At 47.0% G+C, this 19,313-nt stretch overlaps 1 protein-coding gene and 1 long non-coding RNA gene across 2 annotated transcripts; both read right to left on the minus strand.

Moving 5' to 3' along the window:
* Window positions 1-1,008: 1,008 nt before the first annotated feature.
* Window positions 1,009-3,270, minus strand: LOC140720194 (uncharacterized). The gene is made up of 3 exons (XR_012097126.1): window positions 3,043-3,270; window positions 1,191-1,213; window positions 1,009-1,103 (listed from the first exon to the last, which is right to left on the minus strand). It is a non-coding gene; the product is annotated as an uncharacterized lncRNA (long non-coding RNA).
* Window positions 3,271-4,950: 1,680 nt separating this feature from the next.
* On the minus strand, window positions 4,951-17,674 carry LOC140720249 (uncharacterized). The gene is made up of 2 exons (XM_073035124.1): window positions 12,782-17,674; window positions 4,951-5,008 (listed from the first exon to the last, which is right to left on the minus strand). The coding sequence occupies exon 1, from the start codon at window positions 16,713-16,715 to the stop codon at window positions 13,689-13,691; it is 3,027 nt and encodes a 1,008-aa protein (XP_072891225.1). The 5' UTR covers window positions 16,716-17,674; the 3' UTR covers window positions 4,951-5,008; window positions 12,782-13,688.
* Window positions 17,675-19,313: the final 1,639 nt, after the last annotated feature.

The following is a 19,313-nucleotide window of genomic DNA, read 5'->3' on the forward strand; positions in this document are numbered from 1 at the left end:
CAAATTAGTTCAGATCCTCCCCAACTGCTCTATCAAACCTCTCTCTGAGAATATTGTTCTCCGTCGGGTCGAGGTGCGACCCATCCCTTTTGAGCAGGTCATTCCTCCACCAGATGAGATCCCAATGATCCAAGAACCTGAATCCCTGTCCCCAGCCCCATCTTCTCAGCCATGTTTATCTGTCAAATTATCCTGTTTCTACCCTCACCAGCACGTGGCACAGGCAGCAATCCAGAAATTACAACCCTGGGGGTACTGCTTCTGAGCTTTCTAACAAGCTCTCCAAATTCTATTTTCAGGGCCTATTTGCTTTTACTTCCAATGTCATTGTCACAAATTTACCAAGATATCTGGCTCTTTTCCCTCCCTCTCTAAAATGCTGCGGACACGATTCGAGGCATCCCTGACCCTGGCACCCAGGAGGCAACATACCATTCGGGTGTCCCGTTCACATCAATAGATTCTCCTGTCTGATCCCCTGACGATTCAGTCCCCGATCACGACCACTCCCCTCTTCTGCCTCTAACAACAGTGAGAGATGCTGATCCGGAAGGGGGAAGACCTGTGTCGGTCAGAGTCTGCACTCTCAGGGCACATGAAGGACTTGTGTATTTTCCTGACAATCCCGGTCACCACACTGATACCCGCTTTTATTCCCTAAAATATTATCGTCAGTATTAAATTCCCAGTTCCTCTGGTAGATCCAAACTCATGTCCTGGTGTGTTAGTGCATTTGACTGGTATCAGGACACAGTGGTTCATTTGACAGTCCCGTGTATTAGTTGTATTGTGACCCTGTGCTGGTGTGTCCAGGGGTCTGACATCTCCAGCTGACAATGTGACAGTGATGCCTCCCAGTCGGTGGGGTTGATGTGAAATAAACTTCAGTTCCCCTTCAGCCCAGTATTTCAGACAATCTTTGCCTCAAATTGGAACTAAATTGAGCTTCATAAACAAGGAGAAATGAATCTTTGTAAGTTTTACCTCGATTAATAGCATCAAGCGTTTCTCTCAGCACTGTTTTCAACAAATAGGGGTGATCGAACTTTTCAACCGGTAGGGTCTCATCTGTCACTGACAATTCCTGGACATTGTCATTAATCCTGTAAATATTAAACTGCTGGTTATAAATTGCTGTTCTGAACTATTTTACAAATACATTCAGGGTTTCAGTAAAGAGCCTGACCTACCTCCTATTCCGACGAGCTTCCTCCTGAAATAAATAAAACACAAATCCGATTAGACTTGGACTTACTGTCCATATCCTGAATTTCATCCAAATCATTACAAGGTCTTGAAAATTCCCACTCCCGCAATCACTCACACACACGGACAATACAGAACCACGGGGTAAATTACAGGGAAAATTTCTGAATGTCAGACCATTACCGAGAGGATGAAACTTACAGTGAAAACAGGATAGGGTTTGCACCTTCATCTAGATATGACGTTAGTGTGATAGGATGGAGGAGTTTAAGATCTGTAATGGATTTAATTGTGTGCAGGTGGAGAAAGTACCTCTATTTATGGGGAGACTTGTGGGGAGATGTAATTCCAGATGGATTTTAACAAATTCCACTAGAAATTTAGTGAGGAGGATGTGGAACTCAGTGCCACAGGAGTGGTTGAAATGGAACGGCAGAGACTGAATGTAATGGGGAGGCTGGATAAATACGTGTGGGACCAGGGAGTTCGGGCACTGTTGCTGGGTGTGGTGAGTAGGTGGGTGGAGGATTGTGAAGCATGGAAACTGATAGAAGATGGACCTAATGGCCTGTTAATGGAGAAAGGGATATAATCCCATTTGAAATTTATCCAAAAAATAAAGAGACAGTGAAAGATTCCCTAATCTGATGGAAACAGGATACAGAAGAGAAGTCTGATGGGTGGGTCACATTCTTTGCTCTCACCGATTGACAGAGAGACCCTCACACCCACCGCACCAGACACACTCACAGCCTATGACTGGAACTGGGTGTTAATGGGAGTTTTAGAGGATACTTTATGTAGAATTAAGGACACAGACAGCAACTCTGTGTTGTGGTCAGAGTAAATAATTTCAGAGAAATTTGCATTCTGTCCTGGGATGTACAGAAGTTGTGGAAGTCCAGTTTTGGGACAATAGACAATAGGTGCCGGTGTAGGCTATTCGACCCTTCTAGCCAGCACCGCCATTCACTGTGATCATGGCTGATCATACACAATCAGTACCCCGTACCTGCCCTCTCCCCATATCCTTTGACCCCGCTATCTATAAGAGCTCTATCTAACTCTCTTGAAAACATCCAGAGACTTGGCCTCCACTGCCTTCTGGGGCAGAGCATTCCACATATCCACCACTCTCTGGGTGAAAAAGCTTTTCCCTATCACTGTTCTAAATGGCCTACCCCTCATTCTTAAACTGTGGCCTCTGGTTCTGGACTCACCCATCAGCGGGAACATGCTTCCTGCCTCCAGCGTGTCCAATCCCTTAATAATCTTATTATTATGGGACAACAACAATCCTGAATAGTTACATCAATTGTCTGGTGAGAAACAGTTTACTGCCATTTGTAAATGCTGTGTGTAGGAGCAACACGTCTGTTTTCTGTCTGCATTGTATTCTGTGTTACGTATTTATTACGATAACCAGTCTGGTGTTTATTATGGTAACTCGTCACGTGAGTGGGGACGTGGTAAAAGCGAAATTAAAAGGTTACGTCTCTGTACTTTGTTCTGGGCAGTTTTGAGCTGGGGACGGGCGGATGACATTCTGTTCTTGACCGCTGTGTTGCAGCTTACTTTACAATGAATTACCCTGAAGTTTGTTCGCTTCAAGATTGTATTTTGCTAATGAAGGACTGAAAGCGTATCTTGGACATTTTGAAATGTCATTATTGGAGTGATGGGAGGGCACATCATGCAAGTATAACAACTTGTGTGAGGTCGCCAGCAGCGACAATTGATTTGTTAGAACTGGCCTCTATGCTGTGTTTATTTCAAATATACCACTGTTCATTTAGTTCAATTTGACAGAAATAAATTGAAAATGTAATCCCTCACCTTGAGAAATATCACACTGTCTTTTTGATCCATCTGTTCCTTTAACTTTGAAATTTCCTCCTGAATAATCCTTATATTCTTTTGAATCTCCCGAAGATTCTTCTCCATTGGATTGAGAATCCTCTTCACTTCTTCCCTGAGATCCCTGAGTAAGCTCTGCTCTTTCTCAGTGATAATCTGGCGCAGTTCAGCAAACTGGGATGTGATGTGGGTCTGAAGGCTGTGTGACTGTTCCTGTTGAATGAAAGGTGAAGATTAATATACTGCATTGTTGTGCTCTGTTTCCTTTTGTCGTTAAGTTCGGTCTATTGGAGTCCATGCTACTTCTGAGTGCATTCCCGTCAACACCATTCACTCACATTTTCCTGAAACCTACTCTCACTTATTGACCCATAAACCCCATCTGAGTCATGCACACCCTCCCCACCTTTACAAGGTTAACGGTAATTAGCCATTCATCCAGCATGTCGTTGTGATGTGTCGGAGTCTCTCGTGGTCACAGGGAGAGCATGCAAACTCCACAGACAGCAGCAGAGGTCAGGATCGAACCCAGGTCACTGGAGCTGCGATTCTCGGCTATTCTGCATTAAATCGAGCAAAACTCGACAGTAACATCAGAAATTCCGCTCAGGAAGCCTCACCAGAACTCCGGAAATATTCTCTTTCTGTTGCTGCTCCTTTTCCTGGAAGTCTGATTTCTTTTTTGTGAGAGAGTCTAAGGAAGATTTTAGCTGATCCTGGAAGTCAGAGCGTGAAGGAAATAGAAACAAAGATGCATCAAAAGAAACAGGTGATCAAACCCGATTATCACACAAAATGCCGGAGGAACTCAGTGAGTCAGGCAGCATCTATTCAGGGGAAATAAACAGCCGGTGTTCCGGGATGAGACCCTTCATTAGGACTGGGAAGGAATGGGACAGATGCCAGAATAAAAAGGTTGGGTATGAGAACCAGCTGACAGGTAACGGGTGAGACAACGTGAGGGGGAACGTGGGGGAGGGTGATGAAGTGAGAAGCTGGGAGGGGACAGGTGGAAGAGATAAAGGGCTGGAGAAGAAGGAATCTAATACGAGAGGACAATCGACCATGGAAGAAACGGGAGGAACTGGGCTGTTTGCGGCCCTGAATGGTGACGAGGGAGGAGGTTAGGAGTCAGGTGTAGCACTTGTCCCGCTTGCAGGTGTCAGTGCCAGGAGGGAGATCAGTGGGGAGGAGCGAGTGGATAAGGGCGATACAGTACGGGGAGCGATCCGTATAGAGAGCGGAGAGTTGTGGGGAGGGGTGGGTCTGGGCTGTTGGAGGGAGAGATTTGTTTGCTGGTAGAATCCCGTTGGATGGTGAAAGTTGCAAAGAGTGATGTGTTGGTTATGGAGGCTCGTGTGATGGTATGTAGGACAAAGGAAATGTGTTATGTATTAAATTAACTTTAGTTTTACCTTGTAGGTTTTAACGGCTTCTTTAATCGGCCTGAAGCGGTGTTCTCTGTGTTCCTGCGCGTCTCTACAGACCAGACAGATCAGTGTCTTGTCCGTTTCACAAAACAGCTTCAGTTCTTCCTCATGTTCCTCGCAGTGAAGTTTAATTTCCTTCCCTTTCGGATTCAGGTTTAGATTCCGAACTTTTTGTGTCATATTTGCTAAGGCCCGATTCACCCTGAGGGTGCGGTCAGCAAACACCGCTCTACATTCCGGGCAGGAGTTTCTCTCCTCCCTTTCCCAACACCGTGTGATACAAGAGCGACAGAAGTTGTGTCCACACTCCAGTATAACCGGATCGATGAAGAAATCCAGGCAGACGGGACAAATTGCCTCCTCGCTCAAACTCTCGGCCGGTCCTTTCGAAGCCATGTTGACTCCCAGCACTTCCCGATTCAGAATGCTTTCACTTTCGGGGAGTTGCTGATCCCCTGCAGTACCGCGATTGTCCACTACGCACTTGACTCGGGAAATGAACATTATGTTGCTGTCTGTGGGAAGGAATTGTGGTATCTATATCAGGGAGGGATCAGAAACAGATTAAGCAGGTCGGAACAGAAATGAAAACTCGGCCATGGACTGCCCAAGCCCGGCTGCAAAAGGAGGAGGGTTGGGAATCGGGCTAACAAACCCGTCCCGTAAAAATCCAGTGTGACAGAAACATTCGCTGAATCTGCAAAGGTCCCATCGCTGCGATCCGAAGCGATCCGAAGAGACTGCAGATGCTGGAATCTCGAGTAAGAAACTCGAGGGACTGAGCGGGTCAGACAGCATCTGTGGAGAGAAATGTAAAATCGACTTTCATGTCGAGATCCTTCCGCTGGATTGTCTCAACCCGAAATCTCGATTGCCATTTCCCTCAGATGCTGCTGACCCGTTCAGTTCCTCCAACAGCTCGTTTTTTTAAGTTTTTTTCTCTCTCGGTGTAAAGAGAGTCAGACTGGGGTGTAAAACACGGGTTAAGTAACTATTTAAAACTTAAAAATTGTGCCGTGACAAGATGGATGCTGTGACTGCAGGGGAAAGTACAGGACTGGACATTCCACGTCACAGGGTGGGAAACAATATTTTGGTTGGTGAAGTCCTGAAAAAACTTTCTGTCTTTACCCATGTCTGTCCCAGCTCCAGTGAAAGTCCAGTTTCCACAAATCTGGACAGAGCCCAGACGTTATTTGCCTTGAAATATTCACAGGGATAAACCGTGCAATGTCTTTACCCGAGGATCAGTGAGCCTTCTGTCACGCAGCTGCTGTGGCACAGGCCCTTGCATCTTTCTCCACAGATCTTCGCCAGCCCACAGTCCGCAAAGAGGTGAGTGACCGTCTCGTCTCCACTGCAGTAATCTCGGGGCAGCGCGCTGTGGGAGTGATCTCCGGGCATGCAGCAAGGATCAGACTGGGAGGGCCCCTCTCCCCCAGGTTTGGCACGATGATTGAAGTAGTTCATCGCCCTCCTGATGAACCGACACAATCTATTATATTCATCCCAGTGCACTCCGGTTGGAGCCCAACCAGCCACTGAGCACATCGATATGAAATACTGTCGGAGTAGAGCAGCATCCATCATCAGAGATGCTCACCACCCAGGCCAGGCTCTTTTCTCGCTGCTGCAATCAGGTAGAAGGTACAAGAACCTCAGGTCCCGCACACCAGGTTCAGGAACAGTTACTACCCGTCAACCATCAGGCTCGGGAACAACACAGGATGACTACGCTTATTTACCGTCCATTGAGATGCTCCCACAACTAATCATCGTAACAAAATGAGTGAAATCGGAGGTGGTTTGACTGAGACTGATCGCATTGGGCCTGTCTCAGAATTTAAGCAGTAAAAGGGACAGGCTCAATCTCACAGGATATTGACAGGGTTGGGGCAGGAATGATGTTTTCCCTGGCTGGGCTGTGGAACCATATTTCACAGACTGAATATTACAGTTCACCTCAGCAGGACAGAGATGAGGAGAAATTTCCTCACCAGTGCAGCGAATCTTTGGAATTTCCTCCACAGGGTTTCTAAATTTAATAGACATATTCTGGGGCTCTGCAATTTTGGGGACATTGCAGGAAAGTGGTGTTGAGGTCAAAGGTCCGACATGGAGAGGGTTCAGATGAATTTCACAAGGATGATTCCAGGTATGAAAGGGACGTTTGATGGCTCTGGGTCTGTACTCGGTTGTATTAAAAATCGTGCGGGGAATCTGATTGAAACCTTTTGAATATTTACCGATAGACAGAGTAGATGTGGAAAGGATGTTTCCCATGGTGTGAGAGTCTCGGACAAGAGGCACATCCTCAGGATAGAGGGGCGCCCTTTCAAAACTGAGAATCGGAGAAATGTCTTCAGACAAAGCGAGATAAATTTGTGGAATTTGTTGCCACATGCAGCTGTGGAGGCTACCTCGTTGGGTGTATTTAAGGCAGAGGTTGATAGGTTCTGTATTGAATATGACATCAAAGGTTACGGGGAGAAGACCAGGAACTGGGGTTCAGGAGGGAAAAAAAGGATCAGCTGTGATTGAATGGCGGAGCAGACTCGAATAGCCATATGGCCTACTTCTGCCCCTATGTCTTATGGTCTTATAGTGTTATGTTCCGAGTTAAGGGCAGAACAGGCGCAAGGGGCTGAATAGCCTGTTTCATTTTTTCTAAACCACGAGTTTACCTTTGTGCCTTGTTCTGCCCTGGTCTTCAGCCTGTCAGAATGCACAGGGGAGCGGTGAGAGCTCCGGAGATCCGTCGGCAGCCCCTGCGGTTATTTCATGTTCCTGTTGTTTATTGCTATTTATTTATATTTGCATTTGCACAGTTTGTTGTCGTCTGCACTCTGGCTGGTCTTTCACTGATCCAGTTATAGTTACTATCCTGCAGATTTTCTCCCCACTTCCGCAGCAAAATGCTTCTCGGGGTTGTATGTGGTGACTTATCTGCACTCTGATAATAAAATTTACTTTGAACTTTCTGTCTCGGAGAACTTGCTTTGATTCTGTCACAAACTGTGACTGACATCTCCAGCTACCAGTAGCAGCCCGTTCTCAGATACACTCACAGCCAATCAGCAGCAGAGCTGGGAGAGTCGTGCTGCTATTGGCTGAGGAGTGTCAGTTGGAGGGATGCTGAACGTTCGGAGCGGTCCGAGGTTTGGAACTGAGAGCGGGTGGACCCGGGAGAGACCGGAGATTGGGAGCTAAATTTCGGGTAAAGGTTGCAACACCGGCCGGGTGAATCCTTCTATGGCAGAGATTCCGTGAGATGTTTCAGCTGCACGGAGGGTGCCCGGTCTTTCCCTGCCGAGGATCGTGACCTGTTGTCGGGAGTTACCTCCCGGACCTGTCTGCGCTACTGGGAGCCCGGATCTGGCCCGCAGTGGTTGCCGATGGCTCTACGCTGCAATCGGACAGGCTGAAGGCCAAGGCAGAACAAGGCGCAAAGGTAAACAGGAGTAAGCGTGGTCATTCGGTCCCTTGTGGCAGTTCCGCATTTCCTCCGATCATGGCTGATCTTTGACCTCAGCGACACTTTCCTGCAACGTTCCCATCTTCGCTCAGCCCTTCTATATGCCTTTTGAATTTTGAAAACTTGTGGGAAAAATAATACAAAGGTTCTCCGCACTCCTCTTCTGAGTCTTGTGAGCTGATATCGGATTCTGATTCTGTGACCCCTTATTCAACACCCAGTGAGGAAAAACGCCATTGCTGCCCCCACCCTGTCAGTACCCTGTGAGACTGTCTGTCTCAGTCAGACCATCTGTTATTTGTCCAAATTTTGAGACAGGCCCAGATAGTGTAATCTCACTGAGGACACTACCTCACCACCCCCTTACCAAATCAGTGTCTGGAACATTCTCTTCATTCCCTTTACCCACAGGCTGACTCCGGGAGGGAGACCAGACCTGTGCACAGTGTTCCATGTACGCTCTCACCAGGACCCCATATACCTTCAGAGGAGATCTTTATTCTGCTATTCAAACCTTCCTTCCCATTCAATGCTCTTCATTTAATATCGAACTCAAACAGTGAACAGACACAACACAGCCTCAGCCATGAATTTAAAGGGCAGGTGTTGCAACAGTTTGAGCTTCATCCCGGGGGCCACGGAGCAAGCAGGGTGTCACAAAGGGAGGAATGTGGGAGTGTTGTATGTCTGAGCCCAGCTGTGTCTGTTTGTGTATCAGAATCAGGTGTAATATCACCCGCACATGTGGTGAAATTTGTTCCTTTGTGTCTGCAGTACACTGCAATATTTAGTAATAAAAACTACCGATTACAATTAGTATGTGTAATTATATTTAAAATGTAGTGCAAAAAGAGAAGGAAAATACTGAGGGGGTGTTCATGGGTTCATTGTCTATGCAGATATCTGACGGTAGGGAAGAAGCTGTTCCTGAACCGGTGAGTGTGTTTCCAGGGTCCTGTACATCCTCCTTGATGGTAGCAATGAAACGAAGGCATGTCCTGGGTGATGGGGGTCCTTAATGATGGATGCCACCTTTTTGTGGCATCATCTTTTGAATGTGTCCTGGATGCTGTGGAATCCAGTGCCCATGAAGGAGCTGGCTGAGTTTACAACTTTCTGCAGCATTTTCCGATCCTGTGCAGTGGCCTCTCCACACCAGGCAGTGATGCAACCAGTTAGAATGCTCTCCACAGTACATCTGTAGAAATTTGCAAGTGTCTTTAGCGACAGACCGATTCCCCTCAATCTCTGAATGAAATATAGCCGATGTTGTGCCTTCATTGTAACTGCATCAATATGTTGGGCCCAGGATAGTTCCTCAGAGATGTTGACAGGCAGGAAATGGAAACTGCTCACCCTTTTCACTTCCGATCCCACGATGAGGACTGGTGTGTGTTCCCTCGACTTCCCCTTCCTGAATCCACAATCAATTCTTTTGTCTTAATGAAGTTGAGGGCAAGGTTGTTGCTGCGACACCACTCAACTTGCTGATCTATCTCACTCCTGTACTCCTCCTCATCACCGTCTGAAATTCCAGCAACAATAGTTGTGCTGTCGGCGAGTTTATAGATGAGCCTAGACACACAGACGTGGGTGTAGAGAGAGTAGAGCAGTGGGCTGAGCACCCATCGTTGAACTGTGCCAGTGTTGATTGTCAGCAAGGAGGAGATGTTATTTCTGATCCACACAGACTGTGGTCTCCTGGTGAGGATCCAGTTGCAGAAGGACGTACTGAGGCCCAGGTTTTGGAGTTTGTTGATTACAATTGAGGGTATGATTGTGTTGAACGCTGAGCTGTAATCAGCATCCTGACTTGTGTATTGCTATTGTCCAGGTGATCTAAGGCTGAGTGGAGAGCCAGTGACATTGCATCGACTGTGGACAGATTGTGGCGATCGGCAAATTGCAGTGGGTCCAGGTCCATGCACAGACAGGAGATGATTCTAGTCATGACCAACCCCTCAGAGCTCTTCATCACAGAGGTCTGAGCGCCACCGGGGTTAGTAATTGAGGCAGTTCACCTGCTCTTTACGGGTACTGCTATGAGTGTCGTGTGTGTGTGTGTGTGTGTGTGTGTGTGTGTGTGTGTGTGTGTGTGTGTGTGTGTGTGAGTGAGTGTGTGCGCGCTCGTGCGTGTGTGTGCGTGCGCTCGAGAGAGAGGGAGAGAGTGGTTGGAACAATCAGAGAATCTCAGGCTTCCCAGTCCGATTGAGGAATGTTTTCAGTAACTGCGGTGCCTCTAAGGAGGGCCCACAGTGACAGGACGACCATTCCGATCAGAACAAAATTATTTACCCAGCCAATGGTGAAACTTTAGAACTCACAACTCAATCTGGTGTTTGAGAGAAACATTCACAAATTCACACGTCAATTTAAAATTTACAAAGTAAACGTAATATCACAGTACACGCATGTCACCATGTAGAATCCTGAGATTCGTTTTCTGTGGGCAAACTCAGTAAATCAATGATCCACAACAGAATCCGTAAAAGACTGAACCCAACAGGATGGACAAAAGAAAAACAAAACAATATGCAAAAATAGCAACAAACGATGCAAATACAAATTTATATATATATATAATAAATATTAGCACCGTGAGATGAAGAGCCGAATGTGATTCCAAAGGTTTGAGGTTGCTGACCCTCTCCACCTTTGATCCCCGATGAGGACTGTCTCCTGGACGTCCTGTTTCCGCCCTCTGGGGTTAATAATCAGCTCCTTGCTCTTGCTGACATTGAATGAGAGTTTGTTTAAGACCACAAGTTACAGGAGTTTAATTAGGCCATTCGGCTCATGGAGTTCGCACCGAAATTTCATCATGGCTGATTCATTATCCCTCTCAGCTCAAGTCTCCTGCCTTCTCCCCGTAACCCTTCATGCCCTGATCATCCAAGGATCTTCAACCTCTGCCTGCAACCTCTGCCTGAAATATTAACAATGACGGCCTCCACAGCTGGCTGTAGCATGGAATTCCACAGATTCACTCATCCCTGGCTTAAGAAATCCTTCCTCATCGCCATCCCACATCCTTTGCACAGGTCTTCCAACATGCGATAATTTTCAATTAGGTCACTCTCGTTCTTCTGAATCCCAGTGAATCCCGGCCCAGAGCCATCAGAAGCCCTTCAAGTGACAAGCTGTCAAATCCTGGAATCATTTTCGTGAAATTAATTTGAACTTTCTTCAGTTTCAACACATCCTCTCTGTTAAAGGACTCAAAATGCTCCCATTCCTCCAAGTGAGGCCTCACCAGTGAGTTACAAAACCTCAGAATTGCATCACATTAAATGCTGACATCACATTTTCCTTCCCCACGATAGACTCAGACTGCAAGTTGGCTTTGGAGAATCCTGCATAATTAATTCAAATCCCTTTAATCCTCAAATGGTTGTGTCTTCATTTGGGGAAAATACCGAAGTCATGACCATACATTTCCTGACATTGTACTTCATCTGTCACTTCTTCGCCCATTCTCATAATCTGTCTAAGTACTTCTGTGGCCTCTCTATTTCCTCAAAACTATCTGTCCCTCCACCTATTTTCGTATTGGCTGCAAACTTTGCTCAAAACAGTCAATTCAGCCAAATTATTGACATAACACAAATCCCTGTGGGACATCACTAGTCACCGGCAACCAAGCAGCAAAGTTTCCCTTTATTCCCACTGTTTGCCTCTTACCAATCAGCCAGTATAGTCCCTGTAATACCATGGGCTAAGTAGCCGCTTCTGTGGCACCTTGTCAAAGGTCTTCTGAAAATCCAGATACACAGCATCAACCAATTCTCCTTTGTCGATCCTGATTGTTATTACTTCAAAGAATTCCAACAGATTTGCCAGATCTAAGATTGTCCCTTGAGACGAAACAAGCAGCTGACTTGTGCAGCGGACCAGCAGTCCTCGAAGTTCTTGTAGTCTTGTGATGATATAAAACACATTAAGCAGAGAGAGAAAAACAAAACACCTTTAGTTTGCCCCGAGAGGACGCAGCGTCCAAACGCTTTGCCAAATAAATAATGGCTCCAGGCCTGGACTTTCAGAGTTCCGAAGAATGAAACATATCAAACATTGAAAGCACAGAAAAGACAATGGAGAGCTGGAGAGGGAGATGTGAGAGTTGTTTGTGTGTGCATGTGTGCGTGGTGCATGCGTTTGTGTCTCCTTCTGTGTCTATGTGCCTTTGTGTGTTTGTCTGTGTGTGCATGCGTGAGTTTCTGTCTCTATGAGTCGTCTCTGCGTGCTAGTATGCGTGTGAGTGTCTGTGTGTGTATTTGTGTCTGTGTGCGTGTTTGTTTCTATTAACGTGTGTCAGTGTGTATGTGCTGTATATGTGTTTGTGCGTGCACCAGTGTGCATCTCCATGTGTGTCTGTCTGTGTTTCCTGTGAGTCTCAGGGCCTGTGTGCACATTTATGTCAATGTGAGCCTCACTGCACGAGCATGTGTGGCTTGGTGTGTGAGTGTTGTTACGAAAACCCCGTAACCAGGTAACTTACCAGCAAAGATAGATGGATCAGCTGAGTCGGATGCTACTATTTTCAACCGTTTTATTCAACAAGGGCACAAACGTATGGTTAATACAAAACATTCAGATCGTCAAAACTCAATCTAAAACACCGGTGTAATAATAATCATTCAAAACACAAGCTCGATCGTCGTCTAGGGGTAATGTAGATTTTATATCGTTCACTGGATAGCTAAAAGTCTTTCAGATTACGGCAGTTTCACTTAGTTGTCGGCGGAAGTGTCGCGTTGGTGCACGTTTAGTTAGAAAGACAGAGAACATGAAGCATTTACCCGACAGGTTTTCCTACCTGTAGGAGGTAGTCGGAAGTCTCGTTGGGGGAATGGACTCTCATCTGTGGCTTCCCCTGTAGCTAGGCCGTCTTCCGTGGTGAAGTCGCCAATCCCAGGCAAGGGAAGGACGCACACGAACCCCACCACCGGCTGTAGCTATTAAAACGCTGTCGCAGGATTTCTAGCGTTTCTCCTTCGTGTGTTTCCTTGGTGCATCTGAGGGTCCTCCCCTCAGACCCGCCTTTATACTTCTTCACGAGATCGCAGGTGTCGATCAAGTTGCAGGTAATGCGATCTCTCTCTCAACCAGCCCACTTTGCCCGAGGGCTTTTCAGGTGGTCTCCATGAGACAATAGTCAAAGTCACTTTTATTCTGCGTCTTGGAAGAACGTGGTCTTTCGCACGTCTTTCTCTTGGGTCAGTTGACCCCCCTTAACTAGAGTTCTTGCGATTTTCACAAAGGAGGGGGCCAACGGCATAACACTTCCCCCCATAATGTGTTTTTAACCAGCGGTTAAAAACAGGTTGACACAGGAAATTTTCTTTTTTTTTTTGAATCTACATACTACACAAGCTTTTCTCTTCACAGAGTACTACTGTTATACATTCAAGTCAGTATCTAAACAGGTAACAAGTACAGTGCCCCTTTTCTTTAATACCTTAACCTCATGTGCCCTACTAACGCCTGGTAGCATCAAACTTCAGCTCAATAACCACCTTATTTATTTGCTTTCTTCAGCAACATAACTAAGGAGGTGTGATCTTAGCTTACATACATCTACAAAGGTTCATGCAAAAGACAAATTTTTATGCTACTTTCAAACTTAACAGTCAAGCTTCCATGGGTGTTGTCTTTATTATTCACATACTTTGTCAAAATCCCTTAAAACCGGCTTCTGCTATTTTAAAAAAATCGCGCCCCCATTAACCCTCGCCTTTTTTCCGGTTAATTCCCTCGTGGCGATCTTGGGCACCCTGGCGAAATAGGCTTTCGCCCGCTCCTTTCATAGGAGTTATTTTATCAGCGTGTTCCAAACTTAGACCACCCAATTCCTTAATTTTAGGCAATTTGTCGTTTTTCTCTTCAGGACCCGTCATGCTATTAGTTTCCAATTTAAGATCCGCAAGCGATCTCGCTTTGTTCAGACAGCATTTCAAATTCTGCCTTTTCACACCACACTCTGGAATAACAATAGCGTGTGGGGCCCCTTTACCTTCCAACTCAACCTGTAATGGATTCACAGGCTTTGTGGTACCAAGCCATTGTTTCTGTAGCCTGGTTGCTGCTTTTGATATCAGTCCATCCTTTAAATTTTCTTCATTCAATTTGGGAACTACACATCCCCCTTTCCCTTGAGTTCCGTGACTAGGTTCAGCACCATGTGTATCCCCATCTTGGACACGCTCAAACGGGACATTGGCCTCGTCCAGGTTTTCAACACCCGTACCTTTTTCAAATTCTAACGTCCCCCCCTCCTTCCAGTAACTCTCCAGGCAGCCCCCTGTTGGGGAAGGCGCAACCCTGCGAGCTGAAACAACCTCCTCGGCCATGTCAGCTGACTTCTCCACAGCAAGGATACCCTTCTCCTCTAAGACTGCCCTCATTTCACTCTCGGGACCATCGAGAACATCTTTAGGACTCTCAACTTCTCCAAACAATTCTGCCAAACCAGACAGATCAACCACGTCCAACTCTGGACGTTTTAACAGCTTTATCCGTTTCTCATCTTTATTTCCTACCTCTAGGACCTTTCTCTTCACTAAGGGGAGGGCTATCTCCTTACCCTTACCCCATTTTACTTTACTACCTTCCGTTTTACCACCCTCTGAACCCTCGTGGTGTAGGGTCGGTAAAAACGTCTGGGCCAATTTCAAACTGCGTGCGGTCCCAGTCGCCGCTCTCGACAGGCTGCGAGTGACCGCGCATGCGCGATAGCTCGGGGACTCCATGGGCGGGGCCTCAACTATCAGGGCGGTTCCCATCTTCCCACCCGCGAGGTCATTACCCAACAGGAGGTCCACGCCCTCCCCCGGTAACTCCGGCAGGACTCCTAGCTCCACAGGTCCCGACACCAACTCGCAATCGAGAAAGACCCTATGCAAAGGCACGACCGCGGTCTGGTTCCCGATTCCTCTCAGGGCAACCTCCCCCGTCCGAGGGCCGAAATTTAACACATTACGTCTAATTAACGATAGTTCCGCCCCCGTGTCTCTCCAAATTCGTACGGGGATGGGGGGGTCCCCTTCCCTCAAAGACACGGTTCCTTCGGAACTAAATGTCTCCCGCCCCTCCGGTACTCCATCTACCTGGGGCCCTCTTGTCAACTTCCTGATTACCACTGCACGCCCGATAGGGATCGCTGCTCTCTCCCTCTCTGGCTCCTTTCTCAGAGCAAAGCACTTTGATGCAATATGTCCCACCTTTCCACAATTAAAACAGTTTAAACCAGGAGATCTCCAGGTTTCCTGTCTGTTATCCTCACTTTTTGTGCTAGCTCCCGGTGGAGTTTCTCCCTTAGCCGGCGGACTGTCCCTACCATTCCGACGGTCTCTCGGGTAACTTTTTGGAGAGGAAAACTTTGTCTTGTGGGTTAGGGCATATTCATCTGCGAGCCTAGCCATCTCTGAGATGGACTGATTCGTCCTCTCATTTAAATACATTCGGATCTCTTCCGGAACGCAACTTTTAAATTCCTCAATCAAAACTAGCTCCCTGAGACGCCCATAGTTCTCGGCCACCTTTTCAGCTGTGCACCAACGGTCCAAGAGCACACCCTTCTCATGGGCTAGCTCGGTATACGTTTGATTCCACCCTCTTTTTAAATTTCGGAACCTTTGTCTATACGCCTCAGGTACTAACTCGTAACCTCGGAGAATGGCCTCCTTTACTTGATCATAATTCCCGTCCCTTTCTGTGGGCAGCGCGGCATATACCCGCTGTGCTTTTCCTCGTAACACACTTTGTAACAACGCCACCCATTGCTCTCTGGGCCACTGCTGATTCTCTGCCACCTTTTCAAAGAGCAAGAAATAACTATCAACATCCGTCTCCTCGAACGGGGGGACCAACCTCAACGCCCGACTAATATCAAACCCCTCCTCTCTCTCTCTCCCTTGAGTTCTTCGCTCTTGTTTTCGCCTGTCCAGCTCTAATTCATGGTTCCTTTGTTTCTCTCTCTCTTCTGCCTCTAGCTGCTTTAGTTTGAACACCTGCTCTCTTTCCCTCTCGGCTCTCTCGGCTTCTCTCTCGGCTTCTCTTGCCCTCTCGGCTCTCTCGGCTTCTTTTGCCCTCTCTGCTCTCTCGGCTTCTCTCTCGGCTTCTTTTGCCCTCTCTGCTCTCTCGGCTTCTTTTGCCCTCTCTGCTCTCTCGGCTTCTCTCTCGGCTTCTTTTGCCCTCTCTGCTTCTCTCTCGGCTTCTTTTGCCCTCTCTGCTCTCTCGGCTTCTCTCTCGGCTTCTTTTGCCCTCTCTGCTTCTCTCTCGGCTTCTTTTGCCCTCTCTGCTCTCTCGGCTTCTTTTGCCCTCTCTGCTCTCTCGGCTTCTCTCTCGGCTTCTTTTGCCCTCTCTGCTTCTCTCTCGGCTTCTTTTGCCCTCTCTGCTCTCTCGGCTTCTTTTGCCCTCTCTGCTCTCTCGGCTTCTTTCTCTGCAGCCTTCTGAGCTGCTTCTATTTCTAGCTGCTTTATTTTAAACTCATGTTCCAGCCTTGCTTTCTCCAACTCTGCCTGATTTGTCCCACTCACTAATCTCCTTTCGGGAATATTTTCCAAATACTCAGCTGTAAACACCTTCTTCCCAACGTAATGCTGTTGTATGACCCTTCGCACTTCCTGCTTTTTCATTGCTGGCTTCACCGCTGTGAGGTCTAATGCCTGCGCCAAACTTACTAAGTCTGATTTTGTAGCTTTCCATAGCGCCCCTACCGTCGGGTTTCCCATAAATTCCTGCACATCCATCTTTGCTGGTTTCTCGTCTGACTACCTGCGTAACCAGATTTAAGTTTGGACTTACAGCCCGATTCACTGACCCTCCCGTTTGGTTTCAAATCCGGGACGAGAACCCCACTTGTTACGAAAACCCCGTAACCAGGTAACTTACCAGCAAAGATAGATGGATCAGCTGAGTCGGATGCTACTATTTTCAACCGTTTTATTCAACAAGGGCACAAACGTATGGTTAATACAAAACATTCAGATCATCAAAACTCAATCTAAAACACCGGTGTAATAATAATCATTCAAAACACAAGCTCGATCGTCGTCTAGGGGTAATGTAGATTTTATATCGTTCACTGGATAGCTAAAAGTCTTTCAGATTACGGCAGTTTCACTTAGTTGTCGGCGGAAGTGTCGCGTTGGTGCACGTTTAGTTAGAAAGACAGAGAACATGAAGCATTTACCCGACAGGTTTTCCAACCTGTAGGAGGTAGTCGGAAGTCTCGTTGGGGGAATGGACTCTCATCTGTGGCTTCCCCTGTAGCTAGGCCGTCTTCCGTGGTGAAGTCGCCAATCCCAGGCAAGGGAAGGACGCACACGAACCCCACCACCGGCTGTAGCTATTAAAACGCTGTCGCAGGATTTCTAGCGTTTCTCCTTCGTGTGTTTCCTTGGTGCATCTGAGGGTCCTCCCCTCAGACCCGCCTTTATACTTCTTCACGAGATCGCAGGTGTCGATCAAGTTGCAGGTAATGCGATCTCTCTCTCAACCAGCCCACTTTGCCCGAGGGCTTTTCAGGTGGTCTCCATGAGACAATAGTCAAAGTCACTTTTATTCTGCGTCTTGGAAGAACGTGGTCTTTCGCACGTCTCTCTCTTGGGTCAGTTGACCCCCCTTAACTAGAGTTCTTGCGATTTTCACAAAGGAGGGGGCCAACGGCATAACAGTGTGTTTTTGTGAGAGAGTGTATGAGTGTGTGAATGTGTGTGTGTCAGTGAGTGTGTGTGTGTGAGTGTGTCTGTGAATGTGTGTGTGTGTGTGTGTGTGTGTGTGTGAGTGTGTGTGTGTGTGTGTGTGTGTGTGTGTGTGTGTGTGTCTGTGAGTGCGTGTCTCACTCTTCCTCTGGATGGATGTCTGTTTTTGTGCCTTTGCTCACATTTGAAATTAAACTTATTCTGACAGTACACATACGTAACCACATACAACCATGATATTCATTTTCTTGCTGGCATCCACAGTAGTACAGAAAAATACAACAGAATCGATAAAAACAACTCCACACAAAGACTGACATACTGATCATTTTGAGACGATGAGTTGCAGAGGCCTGGAAAATGTGTCCACACGTGTGGGACCTGCTTCCCCAGGGCAGCAGCGAGAAGAGAGCGTGGTCTGAGTGGGTGGGGGATGGTTATCATTGATGCTGCTTTCCTGTGGCCGCGCTCCTTGTAGATGTGCTGAATTTCTCTTTGCTGGGCTGGGAGTGTCCAACACTTTCTGTAGATCTTTCCGTTCTTGGGAACTGGTTTCTGTCGTGGGATGTGATGCAACCAGTCAGGGTATTGTCTATCATGCATTTATTGAAGTTTGACAAAGTTTTGGACAACAAGCTGAATTTGTGCAACTTCTCAAGCAGTGGAAGCTCTGTGCCTTCTTTGTGACAGCACTTACGTGTCAGCTCTCTGAACTGGTAGCACCAAGGCATTTAAAGTCACCGGCCCTGTGGAAGAACATTTGAAATATAAAGTCAGAAGAGCTGTGTGTTGTTAAAGTTTTGTGGCCTTGTGGATTGTTCCCAGATATAAATACAAGCTGATTTCCCTGTAACTCAGAGGGTGTGGAGTGGAGAGAGGGGGAGGGGGCAGAGAGGGTTAAGAGTTGTTGTCTGTTAAAACTTTTGTGACTTTGTCCATAGCCTGTGTTTATCCAATTCAGTTGCAAGTCTGCAGAACTAAGATTATTGAGCTGACCACATCCCCTCAGTAGAGCGATAATACAGCTGTACAGATGAGATAAGTGTAGACGGGTGGGAATGAACGTTTTGAACTGGCTCCTCTGTTCTGACAAGGTCACACACACTTGTCCGCTGCTGGATCCAAACACGAGCTGATTTCCCTCTAACTCAGAGGGTGGAGAGTGGGGGGAGAGTGGGGGGAGTGTGGGGGAGAGATGTAGAGAGAAGGTGAGGGTGGCAGAGAGAGAAGGGGATGGAGGGGGAAGGAAGGGTTAACAGTTGTGTGCTGTTAAAGCTTTGTGACTTGACAGTCTGTATTTATCCAGTTCAGTTGCAAGCCTGCAGAACTAAGATCACTGTGCTGATCACCACCCCTCAGTAGGGCGATAATACAGCTGTACAGATGAGATAAGTGCAGACGGTTGGGAAAGAACATTCTGAACTAACACCTCTGTTCTGCTAAGGACACACACACACACTTGTCCGCTGCTGGATCCAAACACAAGCTGATTTCCCTCTCACCCAGAGTTCCACAAATGTGGAATCTCAATGATCTTGTGGTAAAATAAATGGTTTTCCACAATGACTGTGTGTTTCCTTTGTTATTGCTGCATCGGATCCGGAGTAACAATTATTGTCTTTTCCTTTACGGTTGTGTCCGGAA

The sequence above is a fragment of the Hemitrygon akajei genome, unplaced genomic scaffold (assembly GCF_048418815.1).
Source record: "Hemitrygon akajei unplaced genomic scaffold, sHemAka1.3 Scf000038, whole genome shotgun sequence".
Taxonomy (NCBI): domain Eukaryota; kingdom Metazoa; phylum Chordata; class Chondrichthyes; order Myliobatiformes; family Dasyatidae; genus Hemitrygon; species Hemitrygon akajei.